At 37.1% G+C, this 26,199-nt stretch overlaps 1 protein-coding gene across 1 annotated transcript in view; it reads right to left on the reverse strand.

The window, feature by feature from the left end:
• The window catches only part of SLC5A12 (solute carrier family 5 member 12), a 47,593-nt gene continuing 21,394 nt past the window's right edge, over nucleotides 1-26,199 (reverse strand). Inside the window, exons 7-15 of the mRNA XM_047823522.1 lie at nucleotides 24,204-24,333; nucleotides 22,890-22,978; nucleotides 18,378-18,490; nucleotides 14,424-14,491; nucleotides 9,092-9,178; nucleotides 6,232-6,398; nucleotides 4,541-4,644; nucleotides 2,062-2,189; nucleotides 1-153 (exon numbers count right to left, since the gene is read on the reverse strand). Of these exons, the coding sequence (XP_047679478.1) occupies nucleotides 1-153; nucleotides 2,062-2,189; nucleotides 4,541-4,644; nucleotides 6,232-6,398; nucleotides 9,092-9,178; nucleotides 14,424-14,491; nucleotides 18,378-18,490; nucleotides 22,890-22,978; nucleotides 24,204-24,333 (1,039 nt within the window). The remainder of the gene's footprint in view (nucleotides 154-2,061; nucleotides 2,190-4,540; nucleotides 4,645-6,231; nucleotides 6,399-9,091; nucleotides 9,179-14,423; nucleotides 14,492-18,377; nucleotides 18,491-22,889; nucleotides 22,979-24,203; nucleotides 24,334-26,199) is intronic.

Here is a 26,199-nt window from a genome sequence, read left to right on the forward strand (position 1 = left end):
TTAGAAATGAGTAATCTTCTCTAGGGCCATATTGTTGTAGCTTTTGTCCTTGGGATCATGACCTGGAATATTGACCAGGTCTTCTTGCCTGAGTCCATTCTGTAAGACAGATTCAGCCCCTTGTTTCCAGGAACTGCCATTCTCAAGGTTTTCCTGAAGAAAATGGAAAAAAAAAACCACAACACATATTAAAGAGTTAGTCTTAATGTATTCCAAATCACTCTCAGTGAATCTTGCTCAGCACCACCCCCAAATGATATAATATAATCAAATGATACGATATCAAGTCAAATGTTATATAAATAGGAAAGCAATACATTTCTTAATTCATAACTATGATGATGATTCAATTCATGTAGGTACTATCTCTAATGATAATAAAAACAGAAAGAACAATTTAGCGAACATTCGCAATATATCTTGTGTTGTGTGATGAAATGTATATTGTATATCTCTCAGTTAGTATAGTAGCCCTGTAAGGTAGTAGCGTTATCTCCTGAGGAGAAACAAACCTATGTCTCAGACAGTGGTGCTGCCCTTCCTTCATGAACAGCAAGGCCTCTTTATCATAGCAGTGGGACCTACATGCAGACTCCCCCAGAGGTTGCCTAATGTCATTCTTTAGGAAAGGAACCCAATAATGACATACTAAGTATTCTCTCCCACTCTCAGCTCAGCCTTGAGAACAGAAGCTGCCTGTATCAACAGGATTTATCATTCATTCCAGAAAATTCTTGCCCAGGAATATAAGTCACAAATCAGTAAATAGCTTGATTATTTCCTTCTAGAACTTCCTCCAAACCCATTTACCAAACAATGAACTGCTTGATCAGCTGCTTTCTCAGCAAAATAGAGTGCCTTCGCATTCTGAATGCCTCTCAAGACGGTGCTCTCCTTTCTTCAGTAATTATTAAACTCAGTTTTACTTCACATCCATATTAATATGGTGTTTTGGGGAAGGAGAACAACTGACCACTTTGGTGATGTGATATAGGTAAAGAGTCTGTCTTCTAGAGTACTGAAAGTATGAAATGTGTGGGCCTGAAAGAACGTCAATAACCCATAACTAAGAAAAAAATATATACACTCTTACACTTAATGACGCAGAGATGATTGACATAGATAAGACCATTTGCAAACTTAACAGGAAATGTTACATCTCCCAAGGTCCAGCTGTTGTCAAATACTGTAATAACTCTGAGGGATTATTACTCTTTTACCAAATGGACCCTAGACAGCTTTGTTTTCATTCCAACTTAGACTCCTGTCAGAATCTTACAGTGGGAACCCAAACCTTACAAAAAACGTGCCCAGCATCCCTCTTGTTAAGGGTGGCATTGCCTGCTTTCCTTGGAGTGACCCCCCACCCACCCCCCGGGCTGCATCAAGTCAATAAGTTAGATTTGGTCTGAACACAGGCTGTTGCTGGTGGCCTTTGGCTGACAGGAGCTTAATGACACTTGGATGGTGTCTCTAGTCTAAACAATTCTCAGTGGGATAAGGGGAGTTGGGCATCCTGCTGCTTCTCTAAGAAGTTCTCCCAGTCAATCTGACTCTATATTTACAGTTCATGGAGCTAGAGATGTTTGTGTCCAGATGGCACTGTATGCTCTTCTCCCAGTTTTCAGATATAAACTGAGGTTGAAAGAGGTTAAACAATTTACCCAAGGCAAGTAAGACATGGAACCAGGATTACATCCAGGGCTGACTCTAAAGTCTATGCTTTTCACCATGATACTAGATTGTGCCCCCTGTTCTATTCCTTTTCTACTGTTCATTTTTATACTTTTCCTAGAATTCACCCTCAGAAGGGGTAAAAGGGCTTTTGGAAACTGACTACTTGCAATGCCAACAATTCACCCCAAAGGTACATTTACCTGTCAACATATTTATATGCTCAAAAGCTAATCAGCTGAGGTTAACTGAAGCTGAAACTAGATTCAGATTGTCATATTCATTGCCTTCCTTTCTCACACCCACCTTTGCAGATGGTTTAATTGGGCAACAAGGGAATCCTTGTGAGTTCATGTGTGTTTTTCAGAAGCTCAAACATCAGCTTACCTGCTCAGTCCCACTGTCATGCTGAACACCACACCAGCACAGTCTTTTGTATTTCTTAGACCAAAAGCAAAATAAATTGCAAACCGGTCTAATTAGCAGTGGTTGAATATCCTTGCCACTTTGATAACCTGTTAATGAAAGGACAGATGGATTAGGTGATTGCACATTTCTAGGTTTTCTATAAAGATTTAAGTATTGTATACTTACTAAGTAGGTCACTTCTTAGTATAAGAGTGAAAATAGGCCTGACTGGTTAATAGACAGATTGGTAACTGCTCAAAGTGAGTAGGAGGATAGATTTTTAAATATCCAAAACTGTCAGGTCAGGCAAATTCACAGCTATAGGGTTAAACAGAGACACCATACTTATTTTAAAGATGGATTATGGAAAACTCTATTCTTACCCTTTGTAGGTCAACAGAGGGGATAGCAGGAATCATAATTTCTTCCTTTAGGAGAACTCTTGGTTTTTCACTCAAATCAGATATATTAGAAGCCATCAGAGTCAATATTTGTAAAATTAAAAAGATTATGTTTACCGTTTCTTCTTCCTTCCACCCCAGTATCCTGAATAAGCAATACTCTGACATTCCCTTCAGCAAGTCTAGACTTTCCTGACACCTTCTTTGCAATCTTTAAAACACACCTGTCCAACATCCCATTCCTTCAAATCCTTCTGTGGAATAAGTCAAATTGATATTTGAACCAAGCTTTAAAGGATGACAATATTTCCTGCCTAGAACTTTTGCAAATTTTGGTATCATGATAATTATTCACAAATACCCAATCTCATTCAATGGTAGTCATTAATTCAGCAGCCAATTTAGTCTAAATGTCCCTAAATGGGGTAGCAGAGTGATGGTTACAACCATGATCCCATTCCTCCTCTGTTCCAGACACTGTGCCAGTCTATAAGCTTTTTTTCTCAAATTTATTTCTAGAGATAAACAAAATGTAGATTCCTAAAGCTTCAAATTGAAGTTTAAGTGATATATTCCCCGGCATTATGTCACTCTGTCAGAAGACATTCAAACAAATAAATTGTACTCCTCTTGATAATAGTATTTGCTTATTAGTGAATGCCTTCTATGTACTAGGCATATTTTATGTAGACTATAAAATATATCTAATCTTTATAAAATAGATATTGTGATTCTCCTTTCATAAGTAAGGAAATAATAATTTTTTCTATGGTTTAGTAAATGACAAAACAAGAAATTAAACATATGTGATCTTAAAGCCTGAAACACTCCATTTTCCTTAGTGTATGTGTATGAGTGGGCAGTGAAAAAGAGAATCATATAACTTCAAACTTCTAGCCAAGGGCAGCCTGAATAAGAAATATTTAATCCTGAACCCAACTATTCCCAGGGTTTCAAGCAGAGAAAACTTTTGTCTCTTAATGTACCACAAAAGTATCAAAGAGTTCTCAAATAAGATAGATACTTTATGTCTAAGGGAAGAAGCTGAGCCTTACTAAGAAAAAAGAGTTCTATACTTCACATGGATTTTTTGTTTGTTTCAAGTTTTTGTTTAAATTCTAGTTAGTTAATATATAGTGTAACATTGGTTTTACTTCATATGGATTTAAATTTAGTTCTATTCTTGGTTGTGGGGGAAGGCTTTGGGAGATAGTAAACAAAAAGCCAAAATTTAGGGCTGCAGTTCTCATGGATAAGAAGGTTACAAATGAAAATAGAACTCAAGTGTGAGGCTCTATATTTGCCCTCAATCAAGAGCATGTATAATCTGTTTAATGAGCAAGACCTTAGGAAACAGGCACTGAAAAACATCGTCCCCTTCTGGTGGAAACCACTTTTGTCAACAGAAACTACAAGGCTATAACAGCATAATTAATGAGAAAGGAGGAGCTCAAAAGGGATGAGACCATTTCCTGTGGATGAAGAGGTTTCCCCCTGGGGAAAATAAGAGTTTGCGCTTGAAATGTCACCAGTTGTAAAGCAACTTTGAGTGAATTTGAGAAAGACCTCCATCTAGTATGTTAGTTAAGGCTCACCCGTGAGATAGGAGGTGGTTATGAGAGAAACTCCAGTCTCTTACTGAGATGAAGGAGGAAAGAACTCTTAATATTTAACCTTTCCTACTGATTGTTACATTACAAAGGATTTTCTTACTGCTTTACTACTGATTGTTATATTACAAAGGATTTCTTACTGCTTCTGGGGGCCATGTGTTGAAGCACCATTTCTTTTTCCTGTAATGTATGGGGAACGTTTTAAAATAGATGTTTTATATATATATATATATATATATATATATATATTAATAATCATATATATATGATAATCAGGAGAATGCTTTTGCGTATGAGCTTCAAGAGAGTAAGCATAATTTTGGGAAGAAGGGTTTCTTGCAGTGGATCCAAAATCACACCAGTAAGACATCCATCTAGCCCACCAATGCATGAGGCTAGCCCATGTCTTCCTTGGCCCCAAAGAGAAGAATCCATGTAACCAACCTGTTATGAAGCTGATGATTATCCCAGCAGCAATGCATCCTAAGCAGCCCACTGCACTGTAGTAAAGGTAGGAGAGTGAATACCAGGTGTCAGCAATTGCAGGTCTGTGGATGACAACAGCACGTGTCAACAGTTCCATGAGTTCCGATGTTATGATCCACAATGACTTAGAGGACTACTGAAGGTTCATTGCAGGGCCTGGCATTTCTCAATATTCCAACACTTTAATTTTTTGCCATTTGGTTATTTTCTTAAAGAATCAATTGTAGACTAACTGGGCTCTATATTGCACTCAATCCAGCTCACCCTTGCATTGTAAGTATAGTAATGTATGCACTAAGTTATAAGAAGTACAATGAGGACTGTGCTTTCCATTTCTTTTGTATTATTCACTCTTTAGACATTTATTAAGCCAAGATTTAGTGCCAAGAATTGTGGCAGATATTGGAGATAAGAAGATGAGTGAGCTGCAAAGTCTACATATAGGAGCTAACGGACAATCATAAAGTGGAAGGGTAGCACCTCGAATTAGGAACAAAGAATTCTGTGAGCATTTGAAGAGTATCAAACCCAGGCTTGTGTGTGAGACAATACCTGAACTTGTTTTTAAAGACTAGTTAGTAGCTATTCAAGGAAGGAAGGTAGCTAGGGCCAGGATCTAGCACTCCAAAAAAGGAGGATAGAAGAAGCACAGGCAGGAGGGAGGGAATATGGTGGACCTAGGAACTATAATAGGTTATTATGTGTTTGTAAGAGTTATGGAAAGGAATGCTTCTAAACTAAATGAAATTCAGAAGCAAATGGAAGCAAGATAATGGAGTGCTCATAGACTATGTAGGCAGGACCACATACTAAGGAGCACAGTCCTAGGATGTGGCTCTACCTACTTCATCCCAGTGCAGCCCATAATAGTTTTTCCACCTGATAGAGTTACGGAGCTATCCAAAATTCTTAGATTTGTTTCTATAAACAATGAGAGTGTGAGAAAGTGCATTTATTAAAGTCAGGTACAGTGGTACAGGCTGTATTTATCCTTTCTCACTTAATCCTCTCAAAGCACAAGCAAAGTAAATATTATTTCCCTCATTTTTCTTTCAAAGTCTCTTGAGAATTCACGAAGTAACAAGTTATTAACTTATGCAGAGACAGAGTGGATAAATGATAAAACCCACATCCAAACCTAGGCATTTCTGATTTCAAAGGCCATGATGTTCTCCCTATACCATGTTATCTCCTGCATTTTGGTGTCTTAAATTACCTATTCCTGAGAGAAATAGAAGATAAATCCTTTGTTAGGCCCCATTTAGTTTGATCTAGAAGCTGCAAGTTCATAGCAGTGCTCCCAACCCTGTGTCCACAACCATTCTACTCAGGTCCTTTACTCTTTCAAGGGCACGAACCTTGATCTTCATACCCACCCATCTATTCCCCCCCCCCCGACACACACACACTACTTTTCTTATTTTGAACTCATAATTCCAATTAATTCTTTTGCTGAGTTCACTCTTGTGAACCTGGGATGCAGAGGAATGGATATTCAGAATATTCAACACCCCTTCATGGCACTGCCCAGAAGGACTCTCACAGGAAAGCAAGACTGGGCTCATCAGACTTATCCCTGGAGAATGCCTCTTCCTCAAACCTGGTTACCCACTGCCTGGGATTGAACATCATCTTTAAGTTCCACATACCGGCTGGATAGCTCTGTAGGTTGTGATAGTGTCACATTTGATGGGACACACTGGTCTGTTGATAAAGGCAAGGGCCATGTCTTGGAGTCTGGTGCAGGGTAGATAAAAGCCCCAATGGCCACCCAAAATGACAAGGTGATTCCAGTCAGAAGGCCACCCAGTGCACCCTTGATGAAGGAAAAGAAAACGTTAGTGAGAGATTTGACAAAGCTGTTGAAAGAAAAAAGAGATGAGGAGTCCATGCCTCAGAGATTCTTACTGACCACCCTAAGTCTTGGCCACATGTGCTGGAAACAGCACACCCAAACTGCTTTTCTTCCAACTCCCACAATGCAGTCTTATTTAGGAGTAACGTTCCTTAAATGAAAACACAGGGGAGTGCTTTAATGGTTATGATTTTTAGATTTCTAGCAGGAACTTTTTTTTCCCTCCGTTTAGCTTGTTCTTACCATTTAATCCAAGAGACATACAACATGATGACTATAGTTAACCTCCCTGTCTGGTATATATAGAAATTGTTAAGAGAGTACATCCTAAGAATTCTCATCACAAGGAAAAAAATATTTTTTTTGTCCATATGCGATGATGCAATGTAATTATTTCACAAATATGTAAGTCAATTCACTATTCTGTACTTCTTATATTTATACAGTGCCATATATCAATTATATTTCAAAACTTGTGGAAAAGCCTATTAAGACCTCAGTTCCTGGTAGAAGAATTTCAGAAGCCTGGGAAAACCTCAGAAAATGGAGACAATGTCATTTTTCATTGACAGCCACTATAAGCTATTATATAGAAATTCTTTCTCCCATATCTCTTTCCAAGTGATTCTAGCAGAGTCCCTGACTCACAAGCTTGGAGCTTTTTGTTTGGGTCTAAATATTAGCAAGCATATTTACTAGCCTTGTCATTTAAGGGTTATGCTTCTTGATAGATAAACAGTGAAAATCAATGAGTGACAGAGTCATTTCTCCTATAAAGGAGAAAGAGCATCTAGCAGTGATCAGGGCCACTGGAAAATAAAATCTGAATCCTCCCAGCCTCGATTAGATAGTTGAGCCTTCTATGCGAGAGAGAATAAGTTGGTAGTTTCTCTATTTATTCAGGGAAAGACTTTTTGATAACAGGACTAGAATGTTTTCTTCATTATTGTTTGGGGAAACTAAAGCAATGTGTGTGACTTGAATACTTATGCCTTGGTCTAGACCAGAAGTCTACAAAGTTCTATTACAAATAGCCAGTTAGTAAATATTTTAGACTTTGTGGGCCATCCAATGTCTGTCACAACTGCTCAGTTTCTGCCCAATAGTACAAAAATGGACATACACATTATGTAAACAAAAGGGAGTGGTTATAACAGATAAAATTATTTTTGGGCACTGAAATGTGAATTTCATATATTTATGGGTCATGAAATTTTTTTCTTCTTTTAATTTTTTTCCAATAATTTAAAAATGTGAAAACCATTTTAAGCTTGCAGGCCATACCAAAATCTGGATGCTGGTTAGATTTGGCTTGAGGGATGTAGTTTGCTGACCCCTGGCCTAACAGTGAAGAGTGAATGGATTTCAACAAGAAGTTCAACCCTCAGAGATTTGTGGTAGCTGTCTAGAAAGCCATGCTGAAAGGGTTCTGGGGCTTCATCCCTATTTTGTGGAGAGAGCCACGATTGATTAGTAGGATCAGCCATGGCCAATGATGGGGGGAGGTGACCCAAATTTGTAATGTTTACCCCCCTCTACCTAGAGCAAGGTGGTTTTCTGGGCTAAATGGAAGAACCACAGTTCACTAACATAGATAACAAGTTAATGTGTAGAATGACTAAGATATTCTGTAGCTCATTATTAGTTTTTTTCATGGTCATATTGCCTTCCCTCATACGATCTCTCCAAAACATACCTATCCTTGTCAACCTCAATATCAGAAAAGTAAATTAAAACAAATAAGACTGTAAGGGAAACACTACAAATTCCCAAATGCTCCCTGCCTATCCATGCTCTTTGCCTATGTCCATAAGATTTATCTAGAATAGAGGCCAAGAAGGGTCAGATAGCTACAGTCACCTAATTAGACATATCATGTGACTCAGGCTTCATTGAGCACCCTAAAGTATATTTAAAAATATGCAGAGTCAGGTTTTTTGTAGTCTAAGGACTCTAAAAAATATATGCATATAAGCGTATGAATGGCAACAAGTGAAAAGATAATTTTGCTACATTGAGAAAATTATGATTTTTAAACTGTTTTAAAGAGTATTATATTATTTTTTCAAATAAATGTTCATTTTGATGTATATTTACTATAAAGTGATCCAACCAACATTTACTTAATATACAATTAGCTTGTAAACCAGCAAAACCAAGAACATCTACCTATCAGCTACACCAGGTTTGTTTACTCTCTTCTTAAATTTGTTAATTAAGTTAGTTAAATTTGTTATAATTCTAAGTAAAATGGAGGAAAAAAAAGAAATTTACAAAGCTTTTTTTTTACGTTTTCAAAGTTGTCTTTAACCTAAATTATTCCCAAATTCAATATATCTTTTACATTTCATTATATGCACCCTAAGTGTAGGGAGAACATTTCAAACCCTAGAGTCAACTTTGATGTCATGACATCCAGTACTTCATGTGCTCCTTTTACTTTCCTTGTTTTCAGCTTCTTAAAAGGCTTCACTGAAGTCAGAGAAAGGAGGGCTTGGTTTCCGTTTAGTTCCACCATGGAAAAAAAGCCACCATTTTTTTTTTCCCCAGCCCAGAGAGATGGCCTTTCCAAAGAGAAATGAGAAAAGAGAGAAGTTGTCTGGGCTTCATGAAGTTTTAGCTGGGAATCATGGAGAGACATGCAGGAGCCTTACCTTCCAGTTCACAAAAGGGAACAGGATTCCCAGAGAGAACAGACCCAGCATTGGTCCCCCGCACATGCCGTGGATGCTGAGGGCAGCCTGTGGAGCAAGACAGATCTCAAAAACTTGCCCACTCCCCTGAATCCATGGCCACCTGGGATCACTCTCTCTCTCAGACCCAGGATAAAATTTAGCCCTAGTCCTGCTGGTACCACTCATTACTTGCATGCTTTCTGGAAGTCATTTCTCCCTTCTGGGCTCAATGATAAGCATTGTATAAAATAATAAAAATACATACATTTGTGTGTGTGTGTGTGTGTGTGTGTGTATACATACACACAGGTAATTTGGATTTGATAGAAGTAGTTTTCCCTTAAGGTGGTCTCATTGATTTGTATACATTTTCTATCTTGTCAAAAAAAAAAAACACTTTCTTTTTATAATGTACCACATAAATGTATTTATACCTTATGTTTCATGCCTTACACAACTGATCACCTATTCTAATCTTGTTTTAACAATTCTGTCATTTTGATAATAATACATTACCCCACTCCCACCATCCCACCCAGATGTTGAACATTAAGTTGGGACATGGTGGGGAGGCCACTGGACATTCCATAGCTCCGTATCTCATATCCCATTTTTAAGGGCTCCATTTTCTTTGGAGATTGAGGGAGTTTGACAAATGCATTTCCATATGTCTTAGACTCTAAGTTATTGAGCCCACTGACTTGGCAAGGGGCTTTCATTAAACTAATCTGCTATTGGCCTGTAGCTTTGTGCCATGGTCTTCCAAGAGTCTTGGACATACACTCATTGATCTGCATGCAAGTGAACAAGCATGGGAGAGTGCCAGCATGTGTGAAAATGTGTACGTACATGCACACACACACACACACACAGCTATCCTGCAGTGCAGCCTTTCTTTTTCTTTCTTTTTTTTTAATTAAAATTTTTTTAATGTTTATTTTTGAGAGACAGAGCACAAGCAGGAGAGGGGCAGAGAGAGAGGGAGACACAGAATCCGAAGCAGGCTCCAGGCTCTGAGCTGTCAGCACAGAGCCCAATATGGGACTCGAACTCACAAACCGTGAGATCATGACCTGAGTCGAAGTCGGACGCTTAACTGACTGAGCCACCCAGGCATTCCTTTTTCTCTTTCAATGCATCGGTAGGGCTCTTAGGTCAACATCTGAGATTAAGATGCTCTATAAAGATATTATGTGTATCTTAATGTTTGTCAGGCACCTCCTATGTATCAGGTAGTTAAGATGACACTCCAGAATAATGACTTCATTTCATCTTCACAATTACCCTGTTCAGTAGATATCACTAACTGAATTTTATAGATGAGAAAACTGCACTGACAGAAAACATATTAAAGATATAATTTCATTTAGCAAATGGGAGAGGTAAGATTTAAGAGATTTAAGCTAGCTTTTTTGGCCATAAAACCCACCTTTTCTCTCCTAAAGGCAGTCTACAGAAAAAAAATGTCAAGAACACAGACTCTCATAATGGCTCATTTTGTTTAAGGGAAAAAATGTTCCTGAAAGATTCCATCACTAATAGTCAGAATATTTGGATTCTAACTTTGATCCTGCCCCTCATAACTCTAATTTGTGAACGTTCTGTTATTAATTCAGATACATTCTATTTCAGAGTGTTTTTTTATGAAAGATAGATAGAACCAAGAGGCCATCAAATCCCCTCCAGCTGTAATGTGAATTCTTTTCTCTAGAAAGATGAGGTGCAATGCATTGTTATGTTTGTTTTTCCAGCTTAATTTTTTATGAAGTCAATGCCACAGATAGATCTTTGACAAGATAGAGGCAGAGAAGATTAAAGTCGATATTCTTCCCCAAAGTCAATACTTAATTTAATATTCTTGACATTTCCTTTGCTGATTGATAACATGAATTCATAATTGCCCTGGTTGGTGAATTTGGAAGATAGTTTACTAGCTATTAAATAAGAGAATGAATAAGTTAGGAAAGGTGTTTATCCCTTCTAGTGGAGGAAAATACATTAACAATCTCATAAAGTCATCAGCCAATATGCTTCTGTATAAAAAGTTCATCACATGATAAAAAGAAAAAAAAATCCAAGAGTTTCTGGCTTTTGAAGATATGCATTTCTATAACCTACAGTACTAAACTAATCTTAATTTTTATCTTTGTTTTTGTTGTTGTTCTTAAGCAGGTTCAATTGGGGGAAGACTTAAATCTCACCCAATAGCTTTCTCCTCAGTGGGCAAATCTCACATAAATTGCTCCTGCAAACTGGGGGTGATGAATAAAAGGATATGCTTTGGGCTGGGGGTTGCCTTACTGTGCCTTATCTTTCTCATTTCAAGTGGGAATCCATGCCTGCTTCCTGGATTTTGCTGTGAGCATTCAACGTGTAATCTGAGAAAGGTCAGAATCATGACTAAGCACTCCACAGCACATAATGGGTACCCCCCAAATGCTATCTACTATTATTTTTTCCTTTCTCTTTTTCTTAAGTTTTAATTTTAATTCCACTTAGTTAACATACAGTGTTATATTAGTTTCAAGTGGTATCCACTATTATTACCTGCTTTAATTGTTCTTACTACCCTGTTAGTGAGCTCTCTGGCTCCTGAGGCATGTCATTTGATTGTTGGACTGTTTGGAGACCTACGAGGCACTTTCTTAAGTGGAGATAAGAACATGCTTGGAACTCATTACAGCCCTTAGCAGAACTAGATGAGAGTCATTAAGATAGAAGCATAAGGGATAGAACGGCCTTTCCAAAAGTGAGCTCTGCAAATCACTAGTTAACATGTGACCTTTGCTGCTTTTACCTGCCCCCTCCCCCTGTTTCTGCCACCACCACCCCCTGTACCCTCTGCCTCCCTATATATGCTCTATGGTCACATTTTAAAGAAAACCTGGGGGTACCTGGCTGGCTTGGAAGAATGTTCAACTCTTGAGCTCAAGGTCATGAGTCTGAGCCCCCTGTTGGGTGTAGACATTACTTAAAAAAAACTTTAAAAAATAGGTTTCTTTATTTTAGGACTTCCTGGGGTGTTCAATGTGCTAATGTGGCTGTGGATTTCTGAGAGGGGCACGGAGTGTGCAGCATTTCCCAAATGTCCTTGACATTGGAAATTTGCTTTCTTAGAGCATTTCACAGAATGAAGGTCTCCAGAACACACTTTATAACGTCCTAAGTAAAAGGGCCTTTGCTGAAGAAGATTCAGGCTGCCCACTCCTAGCACCATCCACACACACACACCATGAGTATGGCATGCCTTTGTGAACATGAATTGAACCTGCCTCTATCCTTTATGTCTCTGAAACTTGGGCTTCAATCTTCCCATGTGTAAAACCTGAATAGGAATGTTGTCCCATTATGTTCAATCTAGCAAAGCTGTTTGGAAAATTAAATAGGGGAATTATAGTTGACTTTCTGCACCTGTTAAATCAGACGTATTTAGAGAAATGAGAGGGACACCCTATGAACAATATCTCTCCTAGGAAACAAGAGATCAGAGTTTGCATTTCTTGCCAACCAGCCTCTCCTCAACTGTGTGAACTGTGGGGCATACATTTTAAACAATCAAGAAAGTGGGCCAAGCATATCCATCTAAATAACGACAAGCAGATGAGGGCATCATTTACAATCATCCCTGCTTTATTGTGAGCTCTGTTTTAGACCAGTTTGTAGGTCTTTGTGTATTCTAGAGCCCTTCCTACCTCAATTGGAAATAAGATTAAAATGCAAACGATTTTGAAAAAGAACAATTTAGTGATTGAAATTCTTGCTAAATTCAACATGATGATACTTCCTTAATAGTAAATAATGTTTGGGTAAAAGGGAGAAAGCAGTGGGGCACAAGGCCTCAGAGCTGACTTCTACATGTGGTCCCTATGAATGCATGGAAGTAAACTGATAAGAGATGCTGCTGATGTCACTAAACCTACCAGTGCTGCTGTGTGAATGAGCAAATAACAAAGTGCTCTAAAAACTAGGAAGAGGTTATCAAGCATCTGTGATAAAACAGTAAGTACCTAGCTTACCAGAGGGGACACTGGGTTTCCAATCCTACAGCTTCTTATGTAGACAACTGAGCTATTGTATCCCTCAATCTCCCTGACTTACTCCCTGGATCTCAAAATAGAAAGAAAGGATTCTTCATAAGTAGTCATTAGAAGGATCAAGTCAGATGCACAGCTCTGCAAACTAAGATGTGTTCTGTAAAAATCAGTGATTGCTATTCACGCACCCTTATTCATTTCTTTGCTGAAGCAACATTTATTGAAAAGCTATGCTGTTCCAAGATAGTACAAAGGATGTTGAAATTATGCAAACATGGGGTCCCCAGGTGGCTTAGTCAGTTAAGTGCCCGACTCTTGACTTTGGCTCAGGTCATGAGCTCATGGTCATGGGATCGAGCCTTGAGTCAGGCTCCACAGTAGGCATGGAGCCTGCCTAGGATTCTTTCTCTCCCTCTCTCTCTCTGCCCCACTCCTGCTCATGCTCTCTTTCTTTCAAAATAAATAAATAAACAGTAAAAAAAGAAATTACGCAAAAATACAAGGGGGATATAGAGGGCTGAAGTAGAATCTGAAGATGGGCTTATCTACTGTTGCTTCCAAGGTGGCTGATTTGCAAAGGGAAGAGGGGTGGCTCAGGAGACTTGGACCATAAACCTCGCTCAGACACTGACTAGCTGTGAAAACCTGAGCAAGATATTTTCACTCTTTTCTGTAATTATCTACAAAATGAAGATGCTGAACCATATTGTCCTCGGGACTCCTTACCTTCTTTTTATGGAAAGGGGAATTGGATGTACGAGAGGCAGTTCACCCTAGATAACAGAAAGAGGTGGGCTCATGGGCCAGCTCCCCACTCCTTACTTATGTGACTCTGGGACAATCACTTCTTCTCTATTTCTTAGTTTCTTCATCTGTAAAGTTAGTATATTAATCATACCACCCTGAGGGAAGGGATAAAGGTTAAATGTGGTACAACATTTGGGATTGTGTACCTAGAACACAGTAAATGCTCCATTTATAACAGTTGTTATTATTATTATTGTGATGATAATTATCATTACTGCTTTTATTTCAGGATCATACATGCTCAGATCTGGATTTTAAAAGGGCAGTGAACCATAATTGACTTCCATTACTAGCTTTTAAAAGTTTCCCCTTCTGAAAGCAATTTTGGTTGAAATTTTACATGCATATTTCATTCGGAACTGGTATCAGAGTCTCAGCATATGGCACTTGGAGGAATAGGCAAAACCTTAGCACAGAAAGTGGGCAAAAGTTGCTAGGAAATCAAAGGTGTCTTTTCTTGTTTTCATTACCTGCACAACACCTCCCATGAGAGATGCAGCCACGGCCATGGAGGTACACATCACGCCAAACAAGAGACCTGAAAGAAAGAAAACAAAACCCGTGACCATCATCCAAACTGGCTTTGAGGAATTTCTTGAGCTCCTGCCCAGGACTGTCTCTGAGGGAAGCCATTCTGGAAGGGAACTCGGTGAGAACTGTCCTTGCCACTCAGCCATCACAAGCCCCAAGAGGGTAAGGGGGGAGACTTTGTTCCCAGTCAGGCAAAATGAGCTGGAATCTGGCCTCCAGGTGTTTTCTCTCCAGGATTCAGGAAGAAAGTTACCATGTGGATGCAACATGAAAATGTGGAAAAGACACTGGTCTGGACTGATCCAGACCAAATTAGTGGGAAGAAATTCCGGTTTGACCACTCATCAAAAATCAGCTGAAGAAATCACTAACCTCTCTGGGATTCAGAGAGCTCTTCATTTTTAAGACGGCTAAAGTATGTATACATTTTACCTCACAGCGTTTGCAAATCTGGAATGTTTTTTCTAATGTTTTCCTTTAGTGCTTTATTCATGTCATCTTTATGGCCCTTTGTATATTGCATAATGATTATTTGTTTACATATCTATGTGGGAGACCTACCAGGGCCATCAGAGTACCTCTCCTTTGAAGCATCTCATGCAGGGCCTCAGTACCATGGGAGCTTGAGGAGTGAAGCAGCATATGGGTCTTACTAATCTTTTTAAGATGATGAGTTCTTTTAACCACCTTTTAAAAAACAACTGTTTTTATACATCTTTGTTTAAAGATCATCTTAAAATTACATTCAATTCCCATTATAACCCTTAAACTAAATAGGCGAGGGATAAAGAGACAAAGAGTTGGAGACATAGACCCAGACACAGTGACAGAATGGACAGAAAATGATTTTGTTTATTCTGTTTGAAATGATCTCTCAGCCAAATATCTAGCTCAGTTTCCAACATGATTATTAATTCACTTTTATGGAGTACTGACCATATGTCAGGCACTTTACCAGTGCCAGTGCTATGAAGTCAGAATGTGAATCCTGCCCCAAAGATCTTACATTCTAGGAATGTGAGGAAGGGACTACACATAAATAATGCATCCAATAGTGTAGTGCCTGGTACATCGAAAGTACCATGAATTTTCTATTATTATTATTATTATTATTGTTATTTTATTTCAGGTTGAGTAAATGATATACATGATATTTAATATCAGGAACTCACTCTTAAAATGAAATCAGGCTAACAACTTTCAATGCAATCTTTTCCAACTTCTCAATAAGATAGAAAAATAAGGAGGCTCACAACAACACTAGAAACCAAGTTTGATCAATAAAAACATTTTGGAATTCTAAAATTATTCTCATTATCTTTAAAGATGATAGACTGGACTGCAAAAAATTTAAGTTTTACTGTAAGATTGAATTTATATAATTACATAATAATTATAAAATATAAGGAGTGAAGCACAGTTACAGAATTAAAATCATTGTTAAGAAATTTGCTTTGTGGAGAGGAAAAGAACAAAATTACAAAAATACGAGAAAAAGTAAAGCATACGGAAAACAAAAAATCCAAATTAGAAGAACATTTAAGAATAAGTAGATAAAACAATCGATATTTTCAGACACTTACTAGAAAACCAATTAGAATTTTAAGAACCAACAAGAGTTGGATAAATGACCAGATACAAAACAAAATAAATGAAAATTTGAGGGTGTTCCACATTCATAATGAACAGTTTAGAAGACACTATGGAAAAAGCATCCCATTCATAATATCAATGAAAGAAGAAAAGAAGAAAAAGGGAAATGAGAAGAAGTGAGAGGAAGAGAAAAGCTGAAGGAGGAAGACATAAGTGTAATTAACATCCAGGGTAGAAAATATGATACCATTATAGAAAAATACTATTGCTAGGTAGAAAGCTTACAAAGATGTCAATTCTTCCCCCAAATATTTTCAGATTTAATGCAATCCCATTGGGATAGAGGTGCAGCTCCATAATGTGCACTGAAGTATTTTAAAGTTAATATGAATATATAAACATGTATTACCTAAAGTTTGTTTTTGTAGAAAAAAAAGGAAAGTTACAATTGAAAAATTTTTGAATTTTAAACTAAAAGAAAAGTGACAGGAGTGGCTCTAGCAGATATTTTAAGTAAAACACTATAAAGCTAGAGTATAAGACAAGATGGTATTGTCCTACAACTGGTAAATAACTTAATGAAAATAAGTATATGATATTCTTAAACAAATCCTTATAGATGAAAGAGTCTTATATTGTATATTATCATCACTGAAATATTAACAACCAGTGGATAATATTAGATTAATGATGCTGAGAAAATTGGCTGTATAAGAAAAAAATTTAGATCCTCATCATAAATCAAATAATTTGAATACATTCAATATGAAATACAAAATTATTGACAGTCTAGAGAAAAATAAGGAAATATTTAAGTAGGTTTTTAATGGGAACAAATTTGTAAGCATAAAGAAATGGATAAAATAGTAAAAGAAACGTTACATATATTTTAAAAACTATGTAATATAATTTCTTTACATCAAACATGTATTTAAAAAAATCTGAAGGACATTTTTCAATATACAAAGGTAACATTTCCTTTATACATGAAGAGATTTTACAGACGAAATTTCTAGTATCTCATCAACAAACAGAAAGCATAAATAATTTTTTCACAGAAATACAAATGGTTATTTATGATCTGACAAATGTTCAAATTCACTATAAATCAAAAAATATAAACTAAAGCAAAAATGTGATGTTATTTTGCCCATGAAGTTGGCCAATTTTTGAAAATACTGATATCAAGTGCATAGAAAAATATGTCATTACTCACTGCTGCCACACATAAATATTAATTGGACCACGCTGGAAACATTTTTCATAATATATATCAAGAACTTCAGTGAATTTGTATTATTTGATTTGGTAATTTTCTATTGTATGTCTTTATTAAGGAAAAATTTATGTATGCCATTATAGATTAATGTATATGGGTAATATCACAATGTTACCAAAAATGAAAAAAGATTTTAAAAGGTAACAACATAAAAATAAAAAAGTAAGCCATTTTGTAGACTATTAAGAAAACATTAAAAAACCATGTTTTCAAATAATGCATACATGACACAAGAAAATGCTCACTATAGTATCCTAGAAAAAACAACGAAGAGCAAAAGTAGCTATAATTTTATTCAAAAAGTGCATATATTTTCTCCAATTACCTGTATTTTCTATAATACGTGAATAATAATATAATTTGTTTATACCTAAGAAGAAATGTTTTGCAAAACTATAATTCAGCATGGTAAGTGCTACAGTGAGCGTAAACATAATATGCAATGTGTGATTAAGCAAAGAGCAATTATTCCTAGAAGTGAGTTTACCAGGAGTTTGGTAATAAAAAATTCTTTAGAAAAGAATTTGGCATAGTGTACAAACTTGTCAAATTACCATGTGGTACACCTGAAACTAATGCAATATTGTGTGTCAACTATACTAAAAAAATTAAAATAAGTAAGTAAATGGCAATTATAAATAATAAAAAAGAAAGAAAAGGAAAGAATTTGACTTTATTAGACCATGTGATTGGCTACAGTGAGCAGAATGTCTTCCCATGTAGAGGGACGGATATGATCAATACAAGGCATAATCGGGAGATGTTGAAGTGATCAATCTAGCGTGTAGGGGGAGTACAGAAGAGTGTCGAATATAAGGTTGGTGAAAGGTAAGCTAGCTGGTAATTCTCTCCCGTTACCCTCCTGGTATCTTTGGAAGTGTGAATTCATACGTGAAATTCCTCATACATCTCCCTGTGCCTTTGTGCCTGTAATGAGTGCTGAATAGCATGTGCAGGATTTTGACATGCACCACATGTACATTTCATGACATGGAGTAGAAGATCCACCGGCTGTACCTACATAAGCCTTTACTGATCCACGTGCTCAGCTTGTCGGAGAGATGGGGAAAACAACTCTTGACAAAATCCTCAAAGGTCACTGTTGCTAAGGCATTGATGCTTGCAGCCACAGTGCTACAGGGAGAGAAAAGCAAGAACACAGTCCAGGCTAAATAAAGCTGACCAGCCTGCCCCCTCTTTCATAGCAAATAGACAAGACAGGGCTCTAGAAACAAAAAACAGATGCAGACATGTCCTTATCCTGGGATTTCAGGGGAACAACGTGGCCTGCCTACTTGCTCTTCAAAACTGTTTCTGTGCTTAGTGCTCTCTGATTTCTTCTTCCAATGCCTACTAATGCCCCTGAACAAGACACTAAATGAGTTAGCAGGCGGTAATAGAGGTTGTGCATGAGTATGTATGTGTGTGTGTGTGTGTTTGCTTGGACTTGAGGCAGGAAATACTGACTGTCTTAATCCAGGAATAAGTACAATTTGCCATTCATTAATCATTCACTCATACCATTCATGCATCCATTTATGCATCTCTCCATTCTACAGATTAGGCATATGGTGGCGAACCAGAAAAGCATACACCTTATACTCGGTGACATAGACATTCGATAACCAATTACACAATTGGTCCCAGTTGGTATGAAGGAAAATACCAACATGCTATGAAACTATGCCTTGCAGAGTCCTAAAGTGATATGAAGTTAGGGAACTCTTTCCTTAGGAAATGATGATTAAGATAGGCACTGAAAGGACCCATGCAAATTGGGGAAAAGATGTTCCAGAGCAAAGGGAAAATTACATTTAAATACCTCTAGATGGAAAACTTGTTGCATTCAACAACCTGAAGCCACCAGATTGAGTAGAATGCAATTTGTAAGGGAGAGAGGAGCAAAGGATAAGATGGGAAATGGGCAAAGACTAAAACCACATAAAGAATCTGATACTCCCTCTGATTTTCCACCCAGAGTCCACTCTTAGGACAGTAAAACTCACTTTGATGACAGGGGACCTGGAAATTGGGGTTTTCTTTGCAGAATAGCATGAAAGCTTATTTAATTCCTCATATGGAACAGCATCCTCCTTAAGGTTTTAGCAGAAGTAATCTCTCCATAGCATCCACTGCCAACTGTGTCCCTTTCTTAGAATTTTTGGTCTTGAGACCAAAAGAGCCAACCATTCTCTTATGGGGGAATTACCTTTTGACAAATATATGTTTTCCACTCTGGAGAGACTCAGCCTTAGAGTAAGAAGGAAAGATAAATAACAAAAGCCCTTTAGAGAGGGGCAAAATAAAAGCTACAGTGTCACCCCTCCATGTGTTTGACTCTCTAGTGTTAATTTTTCCTGTCCTAAGTTTCCCTGAGATCTTAATCTCAACAGCACAGAATAATATCACTTTGTGTTCTTGATGCAAAAATCCTAAAAATAATATTAGTAAAAACAATTCAGTAGTACACTAAATTAGAATTACACACCGAAGCAAGTTAAAGTCATTATATAAATTCAAGGATGTTGCTGTTTTGGAAATCTGTCAACATTAATATGCCAAAAGTTAAAAAAAAAAGCCACTTCAAAAATGCCAATAATTTACTAATATTTAATATCTCTGATAAAAAAAATCCTAAAAGAATAAATATATGCATTTTGTTCTTTTTTATAATTTATTAACTTAAAATGAATATTCTTAAACGTTAATAATATCTCTCAAATTAAAACGTGATATCACATTTAATGGTAAAATCCAAGAGCCATTTCCTTTAAAGTCATAACAAATGTAAGAATTTCTGCTAATCTCAATTATTACCATTGTTCTCAATGCCCAAGTATATGAGAGTGAACATAGAAGTGTAACTTATTAAAAAAAGAAAAACGCAAAAGTATTTGCAAATATTATGATTTCTGTACAATCAAATCCCAAAGAATTAACTGAAAATAATCAGGGGAAAAAATCTACATATCAAGGGAAATTCTGTAAAAAGAAAAACATTATGAATAACAGACATTAAATCATATCTTAAAGCATAGTGGTTAAAAGTATTAGTGTTTGCATCATTATAGATAAATAGACCAAAGAACTATAAAGAAAATCCAGAAAAAGTCCCAAATATATAGAAGAATGTAGGATATAATAAAAATAGCATTTAAAGTCACTGATGGAAAGACAGCTTATTTACCAAAAAGTAATGGGACAACTGGCTACTATCTTAGAAGGAAAATAAGTGTCGAGCTCCACTTCAGTTTTTATACCACACATATAGTCTAGATGATTTGAAGGTTTGTTATTTAATAAGACTATACATATACTAGAATGGTGTCTGGATAGTTAGTTATAATGATAGAATGGAAAAGCCTTTCTGAGAATAATATTAATCCAGAAACCATAATGTAAAAGAATTGGTCAATATAAATTAAAATCTCCATATACTCAGAAATAAAGCAAATATACAAACAACAAATGAAAAAACATGAGATATATGCCAAGAGGCTATTTTTCTTGTATATAAAGAGGAAAACTTTAAAAAACTAACAAAGAACATAAACTGGCATGTTACAGAAAAAGAAATACAAATGGCCAATGAAAGTAGGGAAATGTAGCCAATCCCACTTATGGTCAACTAAATTCATATCCTAATTAGTTACCATTTTTCACCTATTTGTTTGGCAAGTTGAAAAGTTTGATAGCACCCAATATTGGTGGTAGTGTGAGAAAAGAGATGCTCTAGTATTTTCTTTTTAGAATATAAATTGTTGAGAATTTTTGCAGCTGAATTTAGCAATGTCCATGAGAAGGTTAAACTATTAAGTATTTGGACACAGTAATTCTACTTCTTGGAATGTAGCCTACATATATCCTTGCACAATTTCACAAAGATATACGTTGTAATACCTTATGGATTAAGTGTTTGTGTTCCCCCACAACTCATATGCTGAAGTCTAACCCCCAAGGTGATAGTATTTGGAGCCGGAGCCTTTAGGAACGATGAAGTCGTGTCAGTGGAGCTCTTATAAATGGACTTAGTGACTTTACGAAAGAGATCCAAGAGAGCTCCCTTAACCCTTCTATTGTGTAAGGACACAACAAGAAAATGGTCATAAATGAGGCAGGAATTGAGCCCTTACCAGACACAAAATCTCCCAGGGCCTTGATCTTAGACTTCCTAGCCTTGGGAACTGTAAGAAATTGTTTTGTTTTGTTTTTTATAAACCACCTAGTGTATGGTATTCTGTTATAGCAGTCTGAGCAGACTAAGACATATTTGTTAGATATGTCTTACATTAAAGGATTGGTCAAATAAATCACAGATTTTAAAAAAGAGTAGGGTACATCTACTGATGTGGAAAGATTTCTAAATTATATTACCTTAAATGAAACCATATATACAATATGATCCTTTTTTTTCATTCACTAAAAGGTATATATGTTCCCATAAGCAAAGAAATTTTCGGGTTCATTGACAAGAAATTATTAACAGCGGTTAACTCTGTGGGTTGAGACAAAGGATTTGAGGAATAAGATATAAAACTTTGACTTTGATCTTCTGCTATTGTTTGAATTTTGACTCTGACCATTTTACTCTCTAAAAATTGGCCTTTGACAAACCTTATCAATGATTATCTGCAACTAAGCTCCAGGAAGGGAAGTGAGGCTTTTCCAACCAGCTGAGTTCATAGAGCCAAAGGTCTGGCATAAAGGAAGGTAATGATACTACATTGATCTCAACACTGTTACCTCGACCCTTCAAGTTACCATCATCTCTCAACTGTGTCAAAGCAAATGCCTGTTACTGGTTCCCCACTTTCGCCACTCTTGCTTTATCACAGTCCCTGGCCCTGACAGAAGCCTGAGGCTTTAATTGTATGGCATCGCTCACTCTCTAGCTTCAAACCTTCTGAGAAAATTAGTAACGGGAAACTTCACTAAAATGAGGTCAGGAGGTTTCAGCAGGAGATCTCATGCCCTACCACTTGTGGTCAATTGCAGATCCATGAGGAAGACAGGGACTTGACCTTGCACTTGGATACTACTCTCTATTCCAGCTTGAGGAAGAGAAGCTTTCCCCTCAGCAACCACTCAGCCAATGAAAAGCTGCCACACTTTGAACTCCCAGTTCAAATGGTCTTTTAGTTCATAACAGCCCTCCCAACTTAGTCCTTATCTCCTTAAAATAAAGCATACCACTCCTTTGTTCCCCAGACATGCATAAAGCTTTGCCACTGCTTATTTGTCCTGGATTATAATTCTCTTTTATTTCCCAATAAGCCCCAATAAGCACATCTTTAGCTGGTAAGATAATTGTCGGTTTTTATTTTTAATGCTCCAAGCTACTTCATAAAGTTTTCTGAGTAAAGTTCTATACATTGTGTGAAGTAAAGCATTCAGCAAGCCAGCTGACACACAGTAAGTACTCAGTAAGTACTGGTGATTACTACCACCATCACCCTTGTCATCTCACGCCCTTGCCATCACCACTGTCATTATCATCAGCATCATCAGAGCAGGGTGTTGTCCATATACTAACCTCAGAGTTCCGCTGAAGGCACAAGCCACAAAGAGTCCAGGCAGTCCTGGCATTGTGAAAAATATCTCCATGACAAAGTACGGCATCAGCTTTGGAGGTAAAACAAGATAGAATTAGTGGTCTTATCAGCAGAGTCTGAAATGTGAGAATGTCTATTTTTAGCAAAAGAAGGTGGGAAAAAAAAGACAAAAAATAAATAAAAATAATACAGGAGTTTGCACAGACTAAGGTTGTTACATACTTGCAGTTGAGGTTATAATCAATCCAATTTCAGGGGACCTGAGGTCCAGCTCCATCTGTAGGGAAGGAGGAAGGGCGGGAAGGGGCAGTGGATACTAGGAAAAAGGGTTGGATCAGCTTTAGAAAGTTCAGGAACTTGTTTTGTTTTTCTTATGTTTGCAATGTATGCCATTCCCTTATCTGTTTACCCTTAATGTTAGCAGTTAAACCCTAACAACAAATGCTTAAAACAGGTCTTCAGAGAATGTAGGTATTATGGTTCCACTCTGTAGCCAGATTTGTGAGAGGGGGCCCCCCCCCGCAGGACAGAGGGGACAGTGAAAAATACAGAGGGGAGAGAGGTGATCGTGCCTCCTGAGCATATCCTCCATAAATGGAGGGTTTTTTTTTTAATGTTTATATATTTATTTGAAGAGAGAGAGAGAGAATGAGCAGGGGAGGGGCAGAGAGAGAGAGAGAGAGAGAGAGAGAGAGAGAGAATACCAAGCAGACTCCAGGCTCGACACAGAGCCCAAGCCCAACTTGGGGCTTGATCTCACTACTGCAAGATCATGGCCTGAGCCAAAATCTAGAGTTGGATGTTCAACTGAGCCACCGAGGTGCCCCATATAAATAAAGTTTTTGAAAGCACATTTCATGTAGTACATTGGGTTGATGGTGTTCAAGCTATGGTGAGAACACATGCGCAGAAGCATTATAGAAACAAGGGTCATATTGTTCAATCTGAGAATAAAGCATCTTTAATGAACCTTGAGACAGATAGAAAAAAAGAATTTAAAGGCCACATGTACAACCAAAGCCATGGGTTCAAGCCTAACCTCCATGCTCCTCAGCCTTGTCCTGGCCCCTGGCCTTGTCTTCAAGGACAAGGTGAGATACCTTTTTACATGTCACTCCCCACTATTAGAACCTGGTGTGTATATCACCCAATAGGAAAGGAAAGAAATCAACTCTCTGGGGCTTAGGAAGTACCTTGAGATCCAGGTGGAAAAAGAGAAAGAACCCATATTACTCATTGATGGCCAGAACCACACTGATTTCAGCCATTTCCTCTGGCCCCAAGGGAACACATACCTGGTCTGGTGCTGAGATAATGCCAGAAGTCCAAGGGTCACAGTCTTTGAAGTGGGAGTACATGATTAAGCCAGAGAAGACAGCACATACCAGAATAATCCAGAGACCCAACAAGTTAAAATACAAGGCTCTAGAGAAGAACACATAGATCTATCAGTAGCCTCTATGCCATATTACAGGATAATGAAGACATCACCAAAAATTCAAGGTGAAAATTTTGGTGGCTTTTTGCTGTAAAATAAAATTCCACAGCTTTCAAGAACCATTACATTTTACACTTTTGCAATTTTTTTTTTGTTTGGGAATGTTACATTTTTAGAATGATTACAAAAATTGAATGAGGACTTTTGATGGCTTTTCTCTTGAAATAAGTTTTTCTGCATAGTCTCCATGTGTGGTATAAGATCTTGGATGAAATTTCATATACCAATCACTCATATTATGTAACTGCCAGTGACTTTCACCCCACTCAATTCATAAAACTGTCAAAAAGTAAACTTACATTTTAATATCTTTACTTCTAGGAGGATAATGAGATAAATGTAGAAGAAGACACATTTTGGAAATATTCACTATATTCATTCACTATCCGAATGAAATTTAAAGTTGATTTGTTTTTTCTTTTTAGAGAGAATAGAAAGTATACAAAGGCCAGGTCATTTTCCCCATATCTGGGGAGCGTTTCTTTATATTGTACAACACACAGGTATGCTTGATTCCAGTCTGAGTGCCTTGACAGTATGCTATGGCTATATTGTAGCCATTATTGATTTCTGAAAGTCAAATTATTACAAATTTTCTTTATCTCAAGGAAGATTTGAAGTGGACTGGACTTATATAAACAATCTCATTCTGGAGAGAGTTTCAAAGGGCTAGGAGAGCAACAGTGGGAAATTTCTTGGATCCAGTCAACGTTCAAAGGGAATCAGATACATCCACATTTAAATATAAGGAGGGGTGCCTGGGTGGCTCAGTTGGCTGAGCCTCTGACTTCAGCTTAGGTCATGATCTGATGGTTTGTGAGTTCGAGCCCCTCATCGGGCTCTATGCTGATGGCTTAATCCTGGAGCCTGCTTCTGATTCCGTGTCTCCCTCTCTCTCTGCCCCTTACCCACTCGCATTCTGTGTCTGTCTGTCTCAAAAATAAACATTAAAAAATTTTTGTAATTAGAAAAGATAAATATAAGGACACACACTAATTTCAAAGCCTCTTAACACCCATAATGTATAGGTATACCTAGCTTTCATAAAACACTTAAGTCAAACTATTCATTTATGAAGCAAATATGGTTAAATAATTATCTTGTTTGGAAGTTTCTATTTTATACTATTTACATTAGAAAAGGGACTTATCCCAGAAGTTAGTTCCTTGAGAGTACTCTAACAATGCTTGGTGTTGAGTTACAAGTTTATTTGTTTGTTTGTGTTTAGAGGGGTTGAGTTAAAGACAGCTGTTTGGGAATAGAAGTGACACATGAGGTGGCCAATACCTATTAACTGCATTTTTATATTCTTGCTTTCCTCCCTTCCAGACAACTGGATTCAAGCCTTTATTTAGGCCACCTCGAGAGAGGCCTCCCTGACCTTCTTTATTTGAAACAGTCACTTTCAGCTGTCTTATCTGTTTCCATTCCTTATACTATTTTACATCTTTACAGCATTTATGATAATCTAAAGTATATAATATATTTATTTGTTTATTATTGTTTTCTCCCATCCAAACAAACACAGTACTATAGAATAGTGCTGGCACATAGCATACATGAAATTATTTTTATTTAGGGTAATGAATAATTGAAGGAATTAATTAATTAATGGTAGAAATTGAGTACAATACGATTGTACTCTTTACATCCTTATTTTTAAAAAAGAACATTGATCCCAGAGTCAGAAGACTTTATCCTTAATAGCCATCTGACCTTAGACAAGTTATATAACACCTTCAGGTGGTTAAATCATCTGTAAAATGAGTGTTAACACATCTGCTTCATTTCTA

Source organism: Prionailurus viverrinus, chromosome D1 (genome assembly GCF_022837055.1).
Source record: "Prionailurus viverrinus isolate Anna chromosome D1, UM_Priviv_1.0, whole genome shotgun sequence".
In the NCBI taxonomy this organism is placed as follows: Eukaryota; Metazoa; Chordata; class Mammalia; order Carnivora; family Felidae; genus Prionailurus; species Prionailurus viverrinus.